This window comes from Sorex araneus, chromosome 6 (genome assembly GCF_027595985.1).
Source record: "Sorex araneus isolate mSorAra2 chromosome 6, mSorAra2.pri, whole genome shotgun sequence".
NCBI classification, from domain to species: domain Eukaryota; kingdom Metazoa; phylum Chordata; class Mammalia; order Eulipotyphla; family Soricidae; genus Sorex; species Sorex araneus.
In genome coordinates, this window is record NC_073307.1 from 150,144,304 (window position 1) to 150,162,558 (window position 18,255).

Sequence of the window (18,255 nt, forward strand, 5' to 3'; positions counted from 1 at the left end):
GCATTACATGGGATCCCCTGAGCCCTGCCAGGAATAATTCCTGAGCAAAGAGCCAGGAAAAAGTTCTGAGCACCACTGAGTGTAGCCCCAAAGTAAAAGCAGAATAAAACAAGAAAATAAATAAAATATTGTAGTTACATCTGATCTCCTTCTCTTGAGCTTTTAGATGATGAGAAATATGAATGATGGGTTAACATTAAGAATATAATATTCTTCTGCAGCATTGAAATTTCAAGTATCTTCTGACTATAGACAAATCACCTGTATATGAAAATCCATATTAATTTCTGATGAATTTTTTCCAATATTACCCCCCAAATTTTATCAAATGATGAGGGAATAATTTCCATTTCTTTCTCAATAAAATATCCTGTTGTATTCACAGATCCTTATCTTTTTAAATAACATCTCTATTCTTGTTCTAGAATTTAATAGCAGATGTGGACAATCATCCACCCAAGAAAAAAAGGAAGGTCCAGAGAGTCCTCTGGTAATCAGTAAAATAGTAAAATTAAATAATGTTGATAACTGATTTTTATTTATATTAAATTTCTGAATAATCATGTCAATTATGTTTCTCAGTAGGCAGTGTTCCTAAATAGGGCCTGAACAATTAGTTCCAAAACCATCTATTATTCATCACCAGCTAACAAAGTATGCCTGCTGATTGGCTCTTTGAAATATCTCAGCCTCTGCTCTTAAGGCTCTTATTGAATTTGGATGTGCTTACAATCGTCCTTAATGTCTCTGTGAACTTGAACAATGGCTCATAGTTGGGAGTGAGAGTGGGGGAGCAATAATATATTAAACAAGCTGAGCCAGTGAGCTCACTTATGCCCAGGAGACCCTAACCCTTGAGTAGTCCTTGTGTGCATTTCTTTCTATATGTGTTTGTTCCTCTCCTTCTCTACCAAGACGGTGCTAGATGGAGGTCAAAGATGCCAATTGGATTGGATTTATTGGGGTAAATTTCCATAAAGGCAACAAGTTGAATTTGGGTCAAGTTCCTTTTTCCTTAATTTTAGTTTATCTATTTATTTTCCTTTGCCTTCTTATGTTTAGGGTCTCAGTATCATACAGCTATGTATAGTAATATTCACCTTTACCATACCTCATCTTTTACTGCCATTGCAACCCCCCAAAGACTCCTTTGATCATTTTTTCACCTCTCTCCTTTTACTTTAGAACCATAGTTTTTACTGAGTCTAGAAAATAGGTGTCTTGCCAGATTGTTTTAGCAATTCAAGTTGAGTGAAGCTGTATGATAATTGTCTGATAATTCCCTACTAAATTCCCTTAGCATAACCACCTCCAGATCCATCCATTCTACCCCAAAGTATAAGTTAATCATTTTTAAAAATATAGTACTGGGTTATCTTTGAATATTTCTATCACAACTGTTTATGCAGTTCTCTGTTATTTTAATTTTGATTGATTTCCATTAAAGCTACTGCGAAAATTCCTGACAAGGCACAGAGAGTAGAAATACTCTTTGGAAGTAGTGTTCACATATCTTTTTTGGATGAATGCCACAGGTCGCTATTTGAATCATATGGAATAAAATAATGTATTGAATCACCATACATTTTTAACATATTCCCTACAACTTACAATGAACTTAAAATCATAGATCTCGTGATAAAGAACCTTTGTGGTAACATCCAGTTTTTTATGCTGTCTATATTTTCATGAAAGCAGAGGGATTTGGAGTTTTCATGTTGTGGATATTTAAATTTTAAAATAGTATATCTGTTAGCAAATTTTTGATGAGGAATTGGAGAGCTTGTGAGTTATTTCACTATCAGACTGATATAGAAGGCTTGGTCGTTCCTAAAATTAAAATCCACTCCTGAGCTTTCTCTTTGATATTTTTCAATGAAAGTAATTTAAAGATGAGTGAAATATATCTTGAGAAAAAAAATGATTGATACCTTCTCATCCAGGGGATTCAGGGTACTAGTAATTTATCTGAACATTATTAAGACATTTGCAAGTGTTACATGGTTTTTAAGCTCTGTATCTGCCTATATTCAAACTATTATATGCTTTTCATTAATGATTAGAAAATATACTTAAAAGATGTGGTCATGATGAAACATAAGTTACAAATAAATTCATTTTCATTTTCTCTGTGTCTCTAGCTATGGGACTTATTGACACTATCTCTTTTTGAAATACACTTGTTGTAGCATGTATTTTCTTATTTTTTCTCACAAGATTTTTTTATAAAAGTTATTCTTATTAAAAGAATTACAAAACTAGAATATGTATCTCTGAAACTTTAAGTTATTTGCTCCATGAAATAATAGAAATGCACACAGGACACTAATTTTGAAGATAGGTGTGTTTGAATCTTATGTTCTCAATGAAATCAAAAGCAGTTAATAGCATAAAGCTTTATTAATATTGTTTTATTTGACCATTATACTTGATATTCATGATATGATGAAAGTTTAATAGTGGTGATAATTATATCCTTATGTATTAATTATAGAAGATGTGTATACTAATATCCATATGAATATAAAATCTATTGCTGTCTGTTAACACAATTATTCTTTGGTGCTGTTTCGGTCTACAGAAAACGAAGTGTTTTAGTAACTTTCTGGATAACCAAAAAGAAAGTTTTCCAGGTTTGTATGTCAGAGAGGATGGCAACCTCTACTTGTTAAGGCATTTTATTGTAGGTAATATTTCTCGTATCCTAATTATGGATAATGAATGGGAATCATCCTCGCATTAATTCTATGGTATGCACTCATAAGCTATCTATGAAAACTATACTTCACAAGATATTTCTATTTATTTGAAATAGATTTTTTTCCTGGAGAATGTGTTCTATAAGGTGAACAGCTCTTATCTTTTATTTTTAATTAAAATTTGATTTTTGATTTTGGGACCACACTTGATGGCGCTCAGGGCTTACACATGGTGCTGTACTGAGTGACCATGCTTGAAGTGCTCCAGGATTATATGCAATGTCAGACAGACACAGGTTTGTCCATTGCAAAGCAAGTGTCCTACCTGCTGCACTATCTCTCAGGAACCAATTGTTTTCTGTTTTTTTTTTAGGTAATTAATTTATTTTTTAAAATTATTTTATTCTTTTAGTAGAGAATCACAATGAGGTTGCAGATACAGATTCACACATTTTCGAGCTTGTTTTTCCCTCATACAATGTTCGCAAAAACATCCCTCCAACAGTGCCCATTATCTAACACCAGTAAACCCAGTATACCTCCCAACCCCAATCCCATCTCCCCCCCTCAACCCCACCCTGCCTCTGTGGCAGGCTATTCCATTTAGGTCTCTCTCTCTCCAATTGGGTGTTGTGGTTTGCAATAGGGGTATTGAGTGGCCATTGTGTTCAATCTCTAGACTACTTTCAGCACACATCTCCCTTCCCGGGTGGGATCTCCAACCACATTTTACTTGGTGTCCCCTTCTCTATCTGAGCTGCCTTTCCACTAGCATGTGAGACCAGCTTCTAAGCCATGGAGCCAACCTCCTGGTACTTATTTCTACTATTCTTGGATATTAGTCTCCTACTCTGTTATTTTATATTCAACAGATGAGTGCAATCTTTCTATATCTGTCTCTCTCTTTCTCACTCATTTCACTTAGCATGATACTCCATGTTTATCCACTTATATGCAAAGTTCATGACTTCATTTTTCCTAACAGCTGCATAGTATTCCATTGTATAGATGTAACAGAGTTTCTTTACCAGTCATCTGTTCTTGGGGACTCGGGTTTTTTCCAGATTCTGGCTATTGTAAACAGTGCTTTGATGAACATATAAGTGCAGATGTCTTTTTGACTATACTTTTCTGCTTCTCCGGGGTATATTCCCAGTAGTGGTATTGCTGGGCCAAATGAAAGCTCAATTTCAAATGTTTTGAGAATATTCCATATTGTTTTCCAGAAGGGCTGAACCATTTGGCATTCCCACCAGCAGTGTAGAAGGTCCCTTTCTTACCACATTCTCTCCAACAGTGGTTGCTTTTCTTCTTTTCGATGTGGACCAGTCTCTGTGTTGTGAGGAGGTATTTAATGGATGTTTTGATCTGCATCTCCATGATAATTAATAATGTAGAGCATTTTCTCATGTGCCTTTTGGCCACTTATATCTCTTCCTTGGGAAAGTTTCTGTTCATTTCTTCACCCCATTTTCTGATGGGTTTGGGTGTTTTCTTCTTGTAGAGTTCAACCAGTGCCTTATATACCCTTGATAGCAACCCCTTATCTGATGGGTATTGGGTGACTATCCTTTCCCATTCTGTAGACTGTCTTTGTATTCTGGTCACTGTCTCTTTTGTGGTGCAAACACTTCTTAGTTTAATGTAGTCATATTTGTTTATCTGTGTTTCCTCTTAGTTGGATGACAGAAAAACTATAATCATTCCTTCAAAGATGACAGTTGCGTGTCATCTTTGAATAAAGCATTAGCTTCAATACAGTGGAGGGTTTTGCCAGCCTTGTCTTAAATGTACCTTATGGTTTGTGGTCTGATGTTGAGGTCTTTAATCTATTTTGATCTGACTTTTGTGCATGGTGTCCGGTTGAGGTCTAAGCCCATTCTTTCGCATGTGGATGTCCAGTTGTGCCAACAACATTTGTTAAAGAGGCTTTCCTTGCTCCTCTTCACATTTCTTGCTCCTTTATCAAAGATTAGATGGTCATATATTTGGTGTTGTGTGTAGGGATATTTCACCCTGTTCCATTGGTCTGCGGGTCTGCCTTTGTTCCAGTACCATGCTGTTTTAATTGTTCCCGCTTTGTAGTAAAGTTTGAGGTTGGGGAGGGTGATGCCTCCCATCGAGTTTTTCCCAAGAATTGTCTTAGCAATCTGCAGGCGTTTGTTGTTCCATGTGAATTTCAGGATTGCTTGATCCATTTCTTTGAAGTATGTCATGGGTATCCTTATAGGGATCGTGTGGAATCTGTATAATGCCTTTGGGAGTATTGACATTTTGACAGTATTGATTCTCCCAAACCATGGGCAGCGTATACATTTCCATTTCCTCACATCCTCTTTTATTTCATGGAGTAGCGTCTTGGAGTTTTCTTTGTAGAGGTCTTTTACCTCCTTAGTTAAGCTGATTCCGAGGTACTTGATTTTCTGGGGCACAATTGTGAATGGGATTTCTTTTTTCATGTCCCTTTCCTTTGTCTCATTGTTTGCATATAGGAAGGCCATGGATTTTGGGGTATTGATTTTATAGCTTGCAACTTTACTGTACAAGTCTATTGTTTCTAATAGTTTCTTAGTAGAGGATTTAGGCTTCTCTAGATACAGTATCATATCGTCTGCAAATAGTGAGAGTTTGATTCCTTCCTTTCCTATCTGGATGCCCTTGATATTTTTTTCTTGCCTAACAGCTACTGCAAGTATTTCCACTACTATTTTGAAGAGAAGTGGTGAGAGTGGGCATCCTTGTCTTGTCCCTGATCTTAGAGGAAAGGTCCTTAGTTTTTTCCCCATTGAGGATAATACTTGCCATACGTTTGTGGTATATGGCTTTGACTATCTTGAGGAAAGTTCTGCTAAAACCTATTTTGGTAAGAGTTTTCATCATGAATGCATGTTGGATCTTATCACATGCTTTCTCTGCATCTATTGGTATGATTATATGGTTTTTATCTTTACTTTTGTTGATATGATGGATTATGTTGATTGATTTTCTAATGTTAAACCATCCTTGTATCCTCGGGATGAATCCCACTTGGTTATGGTATATGATCTTTTTGATGAGTTGTATGATACTATTTGCTAATATTTTTTTGAGGATCTTTGCATCGGTGTTCATCAGGGATATTGGTCTATAGTTTTCTTTTTAGTGGTGTCTCTGTTTGCTTTTGGTATTAGGGAGATATGTGCTTTATAGAAACTATTTGGGAGAGTTCCTGTTTTTTCAATTTCCTGGAAAATCTTGAGGAGAACTGGCAACAGGTCTTCTTTTAATGTTTGGAATTATTTGCGAGTTAATTTATCTGGGCCTGGGCTTTTGTTTTTGGGGAGAGTTTTGATTACAGTTTCAAATTCCTTGACATTAATGGGTCTATTCAGGTATTCCAAGTCCTCTTTGTTCAGTCTTGGGAGATTGTAGAAGTCAAGGAATTCATCCATTTCTTTTAGTTTCTCTTGTTTCCTGGCATATAGACTTTCAAAGTAGTCTCTGATGATCTTTTGAATTTCATTGTTTTCTGTTGTGATGTCCCCCTTTTCATTCCTGATTCGGTTTATTAGGGTTCTCTTTCTCTCTTTCTTTGTGAGTGTTGCTAGAGGTTTATCAACTTGTTCATTTTCTCAAAGAACCAGTTCTTGGTTTCATTGACCTTTCGGATTGATTTCTGGATTTCCATGTCGTTAATTTCTGCTCTAATTTTTATTATTTCTTTCTTTCAGTCTGGTTTGGGTTCCTTTTTCTGGTCCTTTTCTTAGTCCTTGAGCTGTGAAGTCAAGCTATCTATGTAGGCCCTTTCTTCCTTAATAAGGAATGCTTGCAGAGCTATAAATTTACTCCTTAACGCAGTTTTCACTATGTCCCATAGGATTTGGTAGCTGGTGTCTTCATTTTCATTTGTTTTGAGGTATCTCTTGATTTCTTCCTTGATTTCCGTCCTGACACACTCACTGTTCAACACTGAGCTGTTTAATTTCTAGGTGTTTGCTTTGATTCTCTGCATCTGTGTGTGGTTAGCCTCTATCTTCAGCGCATTGTGGTCTGAGAAGGTAGTTGATACAATTTCTATTTTTCCGATTCTATTGAGGTTTTGTGGCCTAGTACATGGTCTATTTTGGAAAATGTTCCGTGTGCACTGGAAAAGAATACGTATTCTTTCTTTTGGGGGTGTAAAGCCCTGTATAGGTCTATTAGGCCTCTCTCTTCTATTTCTTCCTTCAGAGTCAGTATTTCCTTGGTTTTATTCTATTCAATCTATCCAGAGGTGATAAGGCAGTGTTGAAGTTTCCGAATACTATTGTGCTGCTAGCAATGTCCTCCTTAAAGTCTGGTAGCACTTGTTTTAAGTATTTAGCCGGTCGCTCATTAGGTGCGTATACGTTAAAGAGTGTGATTTCTTCCTATTGTACATATCCCTTGATAAATAGAAAGTGATTTTCACTGTCCTTTCTAATCTTTTTCAACCTGAAATCTATATGTTCGGATACTAGTATGGCAACCCAAGGTTTTTTTAGAGAGTTGTTTGCTTGCAGGATTGTTTTCCACCCTTTCACTTTGAGTCTGTGTTTGCTCTGGCTGTTCAAGTGTGTTTCTTGTAGGCAGCAGAATGTTGGGGTTTTTTTCCAAATCATAAGAGCATATACAACAATTCTACAGCAACATTATCCTTCAAGTGGATAAGTTAAAGGCTTTCCTGTAATATGTACATTTTCACCACTACTACCTAAGATTTTATTTTATCTTGATTCTTAGCTATAAGAAGGGAAGAAAAAGAACTAGACTGCTAAATGCTTAAAATTATTCCTATTTACAAGTGATATGTTATTGTAAATCAAGAACTAACATTGTCACATAAAACTAGAAGTAAAAAAGTTGATAAAATAAAGTGTGAGGCTACAAAATAAATGTGTACAAATTTTACATGCTTATATGTAACTAAAAATATAGAAAAGAAGGAGGAAATAAAAACAACAATCATGTATCAAAAGCTCATGAATCTGGGGCTGGAGAGATAGCTCAGCGGGTAGAGCGTTTGCCTTGCACGCGGCCGACCCGGGTTCAAATCCCAGCATCCCATATGGTCCCCTGAGCACGGCCAGGGGTAATTCCTGAGTGCAGAGCCAGGAATAACCCCTGTGCATCGCCAGGTGTGACCCAAAAATCAAAAAAAAAAAAAACTCATGAATCTAAAACTAATAGGATCAGTATAATTCGTTTGACAATTTAATTTTTAAACAATTAGAACTGACTATTGACAAAAAATTACTTCTTAACATTTTCACATAAGATTATGAATATTATGGCTTTCTGATACAATTTAATAGCATGTTCTCCATCACATTTGACGTACTGTTCTACACTACAGCGTTTTACAATTTTCTAATGTTGAACCTCATAATGTAGAGAATTTATGATAATTTACCCAAGAATGAAATATATTGTTGGTATACATGTTATTGAAAGATGTGCTGTGTGCATTTTATTCTTTTGCAGATACTGCCTGCTCTGGTAGCTTAGATCTTCTCCTGGGAATTCATGAAAAACCAAAGTTTTATAACGGAATTTGTCCTCCTGGGACTCTCACAGAATCCAGATGTTCAGAAAATAATATTTGTTATATTTCTGTTTGTCTACATTGCAACGGTCGGTGGCAATCTGCTGATTGTGGTGACCATCCTGAGCAGTCCACAGCTCTTACGCTCCCCAATGTACTTCTTCCTGTCTTTCCTGTCCTTCCTGGATTTGTGCCTCTCCTCTGTCATTGCCCCCAAAATGATTGCTGACCTTCTCTATGAAAAGAAAACCATCTCCTTTGAAGGCTGTATGACCCAGCTCTTTTTTGAACACTTTTTTGGTGGGGCAGAGATAATTGTCCTCACAGCCATGGCCTATGACAGGTATGTGGCCATCTGCAAGCCTTTACACTATTCTTCCATCATGACCTCAAGGCTCTGCGGCATTTTGATTGGAGTAGCCTGGACTGGGGGACTTCTTCATTCCACTATCCAAATTGCCTTTACTTCCCAGCTGCCCTTCTGTGGCCCTAATATCATCGATAATTTCGCATGTGACTTGGTCCCATTACTGCAGCTTGCCTGCACTGATACTTACTTGTTTGGCTTCTTGGTGGTGGCCAACAGCGGATTCATCTGCATCTTAATCTTTTCCCTGTTGCTTGTGTCTTACGGGCTCATCCTGTTTTCTCTGAGAAGTCATAGTTCTGAAGGGCAGAGGAAAGCCCTCTCCACCTGTGGATCTCACATTGCTGTCGTGGTTATGTTGTTTGTCCCGTGTATATTTGAGTATGTACGACCTCCTTTAGCTTTCTCTTTTGATAAAATGGTGGAGATATTCTATACCATGCTAACTCCTCTGTTCAATCCCTTAATTTATACTTTCAGGAATAATGAGGTGAAGAATGCCATGACCAACTTGTGTAAAAGATTAATAGTTATGTCTGATAAAAAGTAATTCATTAAGTACAATGAATAAAATTTCTTGTAAAATATAAAATCCTCTTGATTTAAATTTCATGTGGCTGTACTATTTGGAAGAAGGCACTGAAATAGACAACGCAAGAATAAAGGACCCCTAAAAGTGTTTTAATTATCTTGAAATTCACTCCAGAATTCTTAGTTAGAGTCGTAAAAGTTAGAGTTGGATTGAGCCCATATTTAAAATCCAGTCCTTATAAAGAATTAACATAAATAATTCATGAGTGTTTGCCATGTTTGTTTTAATTAAAATACCTTTGTGAGTTTAGCTAAATATGAGTATGTATTAGGAACTAAACTTCACTTTTCTAAAGAGATGATTTTTATATTTAGTTATCTATGGACTTTTAAAGTTTCAACATAATCTTTATCATATATCCTTAAAGGAGTCTGACTGAACCTTTTCTGCACTATTTATGTATTCATTGAATGCATTTATCCAATGAAGATTCCCCAAGGCTGATATTTATAAACCTTTTCTAGATTCAGTATAGAGTTCAATTTCTTCTCAAGAGCATCTTATGTCACATAACATAGTAAATTTGGCCACCAGGACTTTAAGTAAGCTTTTTAAATGTTTTTAATAATAACCTTGTTTGAAAAATTTGAACTATGTGGTATTTTTGTAGAAAAACAGAAAATGGTGTGTAGCTTCCCAGTCTAGTTTCTAAAAGAATTTTGAAAACTAATTTTAATTTTCAAAATACTTTTTTTTATTTGCACCAAAACAATAATACACTAGTTACTTGTCACTTGTCATCTCGTTGCTCATTGATTTGCTCGAGCGGGTGCCAGTTATTTCTCCATTTGTCTCTGTTGCATGCTAATACATAGCCCAATGGCATCTGCTCGCCATTGGAACATGAAGAGTATCAAAACATTTGTTCAGGCTCTAGATGAAGAAGTCCAACCATCTCGTAGAAGTGTGGCCAGCTACTCTTTTGACATTCAGTGTAATTCAATAGGAAATGTCTCTAGTCCAGCAGTTGTTTTCAAATCGCATTCATACTTGATCTTCTGGGCTTGCGCCATCAGGGCATCCACGGATACTTCCGATGCCAGCATATGTGCGTTGAAAGTGCAGACAGTCATTTAGTCCTTCATTTTGACAGCCTAGTTGAGCCATCAGAATTTAGCAGCCTCTCTCTGTTCGTCTTTCTCAACGCTGCCATATTGGGGGCTCTTTCAGGGTCCCAGGAATGAGGCCCATTTTGTTACTGTTTTTGTCTTATTGAATTGCCATGGACAGTCAGGCTTTGCTGGGTGTGTGGATGGGAGGCTTTTGAGGCGACCTCTACTCCCTTACAGGTGCTCCCAGTTTTTTGGTTGACTGGCATGTTGTAACTTACAATCTTCATGCTGACAAAAATGACATACACCTTGCGCATGGATGTGCTGCTCATAGTCCAGGATCACTGCATCACTGTATCACTGTCATCCCATTGTTCATCGATTTACTCGAGCAGGCATCAGTAACCTCTCCATGCGTCCCCAGCCCTGAGATTTTAGCCGCCTCTCCTTACTCATTTTAATGAACTGAACATGTTTCAGGATAATTTAGATAATTATATAGATAATTTAGGCTATATTGTATGCACATATCATAAAGCAAAAATAGCAAGGAAATGTTGTACAAGTTTATTTTTTAGTTTAAGATGGAATCTGAAATTTCTAAAATGTCAGCAGACAAAGGCATTAGAGACAATAGAGACAATATAGCAGGAAGAGCACTTGCCTCCCATGCAACTAAATCCAGGTTTGATCCTTGCAAACCAACATGGTCCCTGAGCTCTGGGCAGCCCAGGAGTATTCCCTGTGTCTGAGTCCAGGAAAAACTCTGAAAACAGCTTAGTATGGCCCAACATCCAGATGAAAAACAATTCAACATATCAAAATAAAAATTGAGTATTTCAAAAGTGGTGATAGTGTATACTTTGAAGTTCATATTCCTAAATTTTCACAATGTGAAGAAATAATGGCTGAATCCACCATTTAGACGATGTGGTGTTTAACTGAACTGAAACATGCGTATGTCCTAGTACTGCTTTCTGTGCTTATGGCCTGAAATCTTCACTTGATTATTAAATTGAAACATGGCATTATCTGGCTCTTCTGGTTGCACATTATCTTCCTATCAATTCACCTCACAACATCTTGGTTTAACATAAAGGTTGATTTAATGGAGATCACCTATGCTTTTCTTAAATAATGCATGCTGCTCCTGTTCTCGTGAAAGTTTAGATCAGTTTTTCCCAAAGGGTCCCATACTGTACTCTATGGGAATGCTTTGGGAAGTACAGGAGGTGGGAAATGGCTGTGCATCTTGACTCTAAGAAGGCTCAGAGAATTCAGCTAAAAAATTCACAGTTTGCCTGAAGTATTTTAAAAAGTTTCCCACTTTGTAACATTGCATGTAAAATGATGGATGTTGTATTTGAACCCTTTGAATTTAATAGAACCATAGGCTTATTATTTAACTTGATCACACTCAATTAATCACATACACATTTGCCTCAGAGTCACTTTTCTAAATTTCGATTATATTTGCTAGTTTGAAGGATTTGCAAGCAGTAAATGAGTGATATATCAGTCTCTATAGGACTGCATGTGTGAAAAAATTCACACTCAATAAATATTTGTTACTGGAAACAAATATTTGGGGAAGTGGTTGAAAAAACGAATTTAATAATAAAATATTTTTTTAAAGACCAAAGGATCATTTTATTTATTTGTTTGTTTGTTTATTTATTTTTGTTTTTTTGGGTTACACTCAGCTTCGCTCTGCACTCAGGAATTTCTCATGTCAGTGCTTGAGGGACCATATGGGATGCCGAGGATTGAACCCGGGTCAGTTGCAGGCAAGGAAAATGCCCTACCCACTGTACTATCACTCTGGCCCCCATCTTTTTTCTTTTTTAAAAATTTTCACATTAAATATAAATTACAAATGAAGCAAGTGCGTCATATTTGTGTTAATTTTCTGTTAGCTCTCATTCTTTATAAAGCTCTCCTTAACCACACATCTAAAAAAATCTCTTTCCACTCTAATCTTTTAGACATCAGACAATGTGTAAAGAATACTAAAGTAAGAACACTGTGACTCAATTGATGCATCCAATTACAGAAGTTGGACTTAATATTTTAACACACAAGTCCTATCAAAGAGCACAAGGAAGGAAACCAAGGTGAAAAGTGGCTTCTAACAGTTTTTCAATTACAAAATTTCATTTCATATCTTAAATGCATATGATGTCAAAATAACTTTATGTTTGTGACTCAAGTTCATAATGTTTATTCAAATGCAATAACCTTATGTGTTTTGTGTTAGTTGTTTATCTCCGGTAACAGTAACTCAATCTGCAGAAAAACAGAAAATAAAGCAATCGTTAATCAAAGGAGGTAGAAATACAAATTTCTTAAGAATCTCATTAACATAAAGATTAAAGTTGAAATATTTAGGTAAACCAATGAGCTGTTGTGAGTAATGAAGAGATCTAGAATCTGAATAGACTATAACTGTACTTCATTGGCATTTTGAATATTGATGGTCAATCTGTTCATTTGCTAGGAATTCTTAACTTCTAGACCCCATATTTATGTTGCACTATCATGTAAAATTCTTTATAACAGGAATAAAGGGATAGTACTGTGTGTAAGTAGCTGCCTTGCACACTGCCAAGCTGTGTTTTGTCCTTACTACCACATGTGATTCCCATGCCCTGGCCTGGAGTCTTCCCTGAGCACCATAAATGTGATGTGATATATATATATATATGTGTATATATATATATGTGTATATATATAAATTATATATAAATTTTCTTCACCATATAGTTTTTAATTCAAATCTACTCATAAGAATTATTATTGTATCACTGCATCATTTTCATCCCCTTGTTGATCGATTTGCTTGAGCAGACGCCAGTAGCATCTCCTTTCATCCCTGTCGCATGCTAGTGTTGCCTGATGGCTTACTGGGGGCTCATTGAATGTCAGAGGAATGAGGACCATCATTGTTACCTATATTGGCATATCGTGTATGCCATGGATTGCTTGTCAGGCTCTGCAAATAATATTATGCTCAGAAATTTCTGAGATATAAAATAGTATACTGAATAATATTGTAGCATACTGAATAATATCGAATCATTAAAATGATTGTCAGAATATGAAGAAATGAAGCCAATGAAAAATTAATCCATGCCAACTTTGTAAAATGAGATAGGCAATTAGAAATATAAAAGTCTATCAAGGAAATAAATTTTTATTTAGGCATCAGTCACAGTTCTAGTTCAGAGAAATATTTAATGATCAGTAAAAAAAAACATGATTTTCTGACAATCATGCTTTCTCTTATACGAAGAATGTTTCATATTTGAGGCTTATGTTTATAGATAATAGGAACTATTAGTCAAAATCTGCCTATCTCGGACAAATGTCATGAAATAATTATTTTTCCAACTGGTACTCTTTATTTAGAGAGAAATATATTGTTCAATGACAGCAAGAGTGTATTTATGGTGTGATTCTTAATTTCTTGTTGCTCAGAATAGTTACACTATGGTTTAGTTAACTAATAGAATTTTTTGAGGGGTCTTGTGCTTACTTATGAATATAGAATATCATGTCTGAGAAAGAAGGACTTGGGTGCTTGACATGAAGGTCAGTTCCTAGCAATAGAAATCTAAGATTCAAGCAAGCTAAGAAGATAAAAGTTTAGAACTAGGTGCTTTAGTTTAAATTCTAACTTTCCCATTTTGTAGCTGAATAGCTTCTATAATTCTTAGCTGTATGAGTCATAAATGGGTATTATGAGAATAATATTTTCTTTAAAATTAAGTGAAATATTCCATGGAAATACTTCATACACATTGTAAATTTTTAATAAATTTATCCCATCATCTATTGTTAAATTTTGATAAACACAGAAACAATGCCAGAGATACAGTTCCAGAGTAAATTCTTCCGAAGCTAAGAGATTGTGAGATTCTGAACTAAAATATTAAAACTTTGATTATCTACTGGAAATTTCAGGCTTATTCTACAAATCCAATATATTTCACCCATAAATATCCAATGCTTTCTTCTGATGGGAATGAAAGCATCTTCAAAGAGAAATTTAGGAGCAATTATAAAAAAGGTGTAAAGAATGAAAAATAAAAATCCTAATTAGTTAGCTACATTAAGTTGAGTAAGGTACCAAGCACTGAAGACGATATTGTTTGGAAATGTTCACTTTCCCAGGAGAGTGAGAGAGTATTCTATAGGCTCATAATTTCCCTGGTAAACCTCTTAAATGACATTTGGGAATCTAGGTAATTTGGGTTTCTTTATCCCCACCACCCCAAATCATGTTGAGAGCAGTGCTGCACAAGCAATGGAAAACACTCTCTATTCTGTCAGCCAGAGAAGCACTTAGTGTAGCACTAGGACTGTGGAACAACCTTCACTTGTTGATCAGCCTCTGGATGGGTATTTATCTACAGAAAACAGAAGTTCGTCATCATCAGAACTTTCCAGATATTGACACGGGGTGAGATGTATAATTTGAATTTTTGTGATTTCAGCAAGGATTAAAAATTGGGACATAGCACTTAAAACTATCAGTATTGTTTTTCATGGTTCTGAATTGACTAGAATCACAAGCCTGTTATTCAATTGTGCAGATGAAAACTAGTCATAAACTTTTCTGAATCTAGATTATATTTAGGAATTTTTTATTATAGTTACAAGTTCCGAGGCTTTGAAAACACAAGAGAAATAGCATATCTATGTCAAAAAATGCATTTGTGACATTATAAACAATCATTAATAAGTGGTATATGAAAATAAATATTTTGGGAGTGTGTTTGGAGTTACTGGTGTTAGAATAGAAGCATGCCTTGCTTTGTCTTAGCTCTCCATTAGCACTTTATTGATTCTTTCTATAGCTATCTTTTATCAGGTATCAGAAAGGCTTTTTTCACTCAGGTGTTTGAGATTTGAGGGGCTATCTAAAAACTACTGATTAGGTGCACACAGAATAAAATACTTTTCATAGTTCATAGACTATTGATATAAAACATAGCATTGAGTATTTCACTAAAAGTCTAGTTGACTTGAAAAAGTGATGTTTGTTAAAAGAGTTCTTCATTTAAGAAGAAAAAGTCCAATAAATTTTATAATTGTTATTGATATTGCAAATTTGATATTTGGTATTTCTGACACAGGGTCAGATGTGTAATTTGTATTTTTGTGATTTCAGGAAGGATTAAAAATTGTGATATACTTCTTAAAACTATGAGTATTATTTTTCATGCTCCAGAATGGACTAGAATCACATAAAAATTGTTGATCTTTCTGTCCGCAATTGAACAGATATGTTTCAATGGAGGTAGTCTGAGATGCTTTTGTATTGGTTGCACTAGTTTTGTCTTATTCTTTAAATAAACTCAGTCAGCATGAAGTCATAAATTTTAATAATGCATTTGTAAAAGTATTAGAAAAGGGGCTTGAGGAATAGCACAGCGGCTAGGGCGTTTGCCTTGCAAACAGGTGACCCGGGTTCAATTCTCATCATCCCATATGGTCACCTGAGCACTGTCAGGAGTAATTCCTTGAGTGCATGAGCAAGGAGTAACCCTTGTGCATCGCCGGGTGTGATCCAAAAAGAAATATATATATATATAAATATTAGAAAAACAGAGAGGAGAATTTAAAACTTACATCAATGTTAGTACATCAAATTTCTCAATATTCAGATAAACCCACACAACTCTACTTTGAGTAGAGAGACGGATCAGAGAAGAGAATATAATTCCCAGATTATGATGAAAAGTACAAAGTACAGTGTTTAGGTAGATAGACAAATAAATAAACCTTTATTATGTTAAACAGTAATATTGAATCATATTTAAAATGGGTTTAAGGAACATTCGACAGGGAAGAAAATAATGGAGTTTTAGTATATTCTTTTAGAATGACTCACACCTGGTTTGTTCAGGAGCTTTCCTGCATTTCTCCTCAGGGATCACTCCCAGTACGGGGGGGCCAGGTGGTGCCTCAAATTCAGCCTCCTGCACGCACTACAGTCTGTTGAGATGTCACTATGCTCCAAGCCACACTAATTCCTTAAATCTACTACAAATTTTCCTATAATTTTGAAAATTGCACCCACTTAAAGGTGAAAACTGAAATTTGTACTAAGAGTCATTACATTATTAAAAAAGTATTTTGTTGCCACAATCATCAGAAAGAAATTCTTGGCTGTGGGGTTACCATGGAGGTCAATTACAAGGTCAGAGCCCCAAGAGATCCCTGAGTCTAGAGATAATGGCCAAGAGGAGCACTAGGACACACACAGCGCTTTCAGGAGTTGAAATGGGAACAAAAGACTGTAGAATTTTCTATGGCAATCTGGATTGGAATACGCTTCTTCCTAGAGGAGTATGTAGGGCTACATTGATATCACTGTGAATTTTGAGGATAGGAACCTTAGATATAAGAAGTAACATTTTGCATAAAGTTTCCAATAATTAAACCATTCATTATAAAATTGTACAGTATGTTAGCATGTTAGTTCCAAGCACTTAAACTAATTATTCTGGATAGAAAACAAGATGAGGGCTGGAGTGATAGTGCAGCAATTAGGGGTTTCCTTTGCACTTTGCAACACTGGGTTTGGTCCACAGAATTTCATAGGATCCCCTGAGCCCTGACAGGAATAATTCCTGAGCAAATAGCCAGAAAAAAGTTCTGAGCACCACTGAGTGTGGCCCCCAAATAAAAGCAGAATAAAATGAAAAAAAAGTAGAAGATTGTAGTTAAATCTGATCTCCTTCTCTTGAGCTTTTTGAGGATGAGAAATATGAATGATGTGTTAACAATTGTATTTAAGAATATATTATTCTTGGGGCTGGAGTGATAGCACAGCGGGTATGGCGTATGCCTTGCACGCGGCTGACCCGGGTTCGATTCCCAGTGTCCCATATGGTCCCCTGAGAGCCGCCAGGGATGACTCCTGAGTGCAGATCCAAGAGTAACCCCTGTGCAGAGCCAGGTGTGACCCAAAAAGAAAAAAAAAAAGAATATATTATTCTTCGGCTGCATTAAAATTTCAAATATCTTCTGACTGTAGATTAATCACCAGTATATGAAAATTTATATTAATTTCTGATGAATATCTTCCAATATTATCAAAACAAATTTTCAAATTATGAGATAATAATTTCCTTTTCTTTCTCAATAAAATATCCTGTTGTATTCACAGATCCTTATCTTTTCATATAACATCTCTATTACTGTTCTAGAATTCAGTACCAGGTGTGGACAATCATCCCCCACCAAAAATAAACCCAAGGTCGGGAGAGTCCTCTGGGTATCAATAAAACAGTGAAATTAAATAATGTTGATAACTGATTTTTATTTGCATTAAAATTCTGAATAATCACGTCCATTATGTTTCTCAGGTAGGCAGTATTCCTAAATAGTGCCTGCACAATTAGTTCCAGAACCATCTATAATTCATCACCAGCTAACAAAGGATGCCTGCTGATTGGCTCTATGAATGATCATGCCTCTGCTATTAATGAATGCTCTTTCTCTTTATGATATTTTTCAATGAAATTAATATAAAAATGAATGCTATCTTTCTTGAAAAAAAATGAGTGACACCTTCAAATCCAGGGGATTCAGGGTACTAGTAATTTATCTTAACATTATTAAGACTTTTGCAAATCTTACATGATTTTTAAGCTCTGTATCTGCCTATATCCAAATTATTATATGTTTTTCATAAATAAGTGACTAGAAAATATATTAAAAGCTGTAGTCATGATGAAACATAAGTTACAATAAATTCATTTTCTTTTTCTCTGAGTCCCTAGCTTTGGGATGTACTGACGCTATCTCTTTTGGAAATACATTTGTTTTAGCATGTATTTTCTTATTTTTTCTCACAAGATAATTTTATAAAAGTTATTCTAATTAAAAGAATTGCAAAATTAGAATATGTAGACCTGAAACTTTAAGTCATTTGCTCCATGAAATAATAGAAATGCATAGAGGAGACTAGTTTAGAAGATAGGTGTGTTTGA

At 35.5% G+C, this 18,255-nt stretch overlaps 1 protein-coding gene across 1 annotated transcript; it reads left to right on the top strand.

The window, feature by feature from the left end:
- Positions 1-8,222: 8,222 nt before the first annotated feature.
- Positions 8,223-9,158, top strand: LOC129405792 (olfactory receptor 4C15-like). Its single transcript, XM_055143239.1, has one exon. It carries the CDS (start codon positions 8,223-8,225, stop codon positions 9,156-9,158), a length of 936 nt encoding a protein of 311 aa, XP_054999214.1.
- Positions 9,159-18,255: the final 9,097 nt, after the last annotated feature.

Coding starts and splice junctions, on each gene's coding strand:
- LOC129405792 (XM_055143239.1), top strand. CDS start 8,223: ATGAAAAACCAAAGTTTTATAACGGAATTTGTCCTCCTGGGACTCTCA.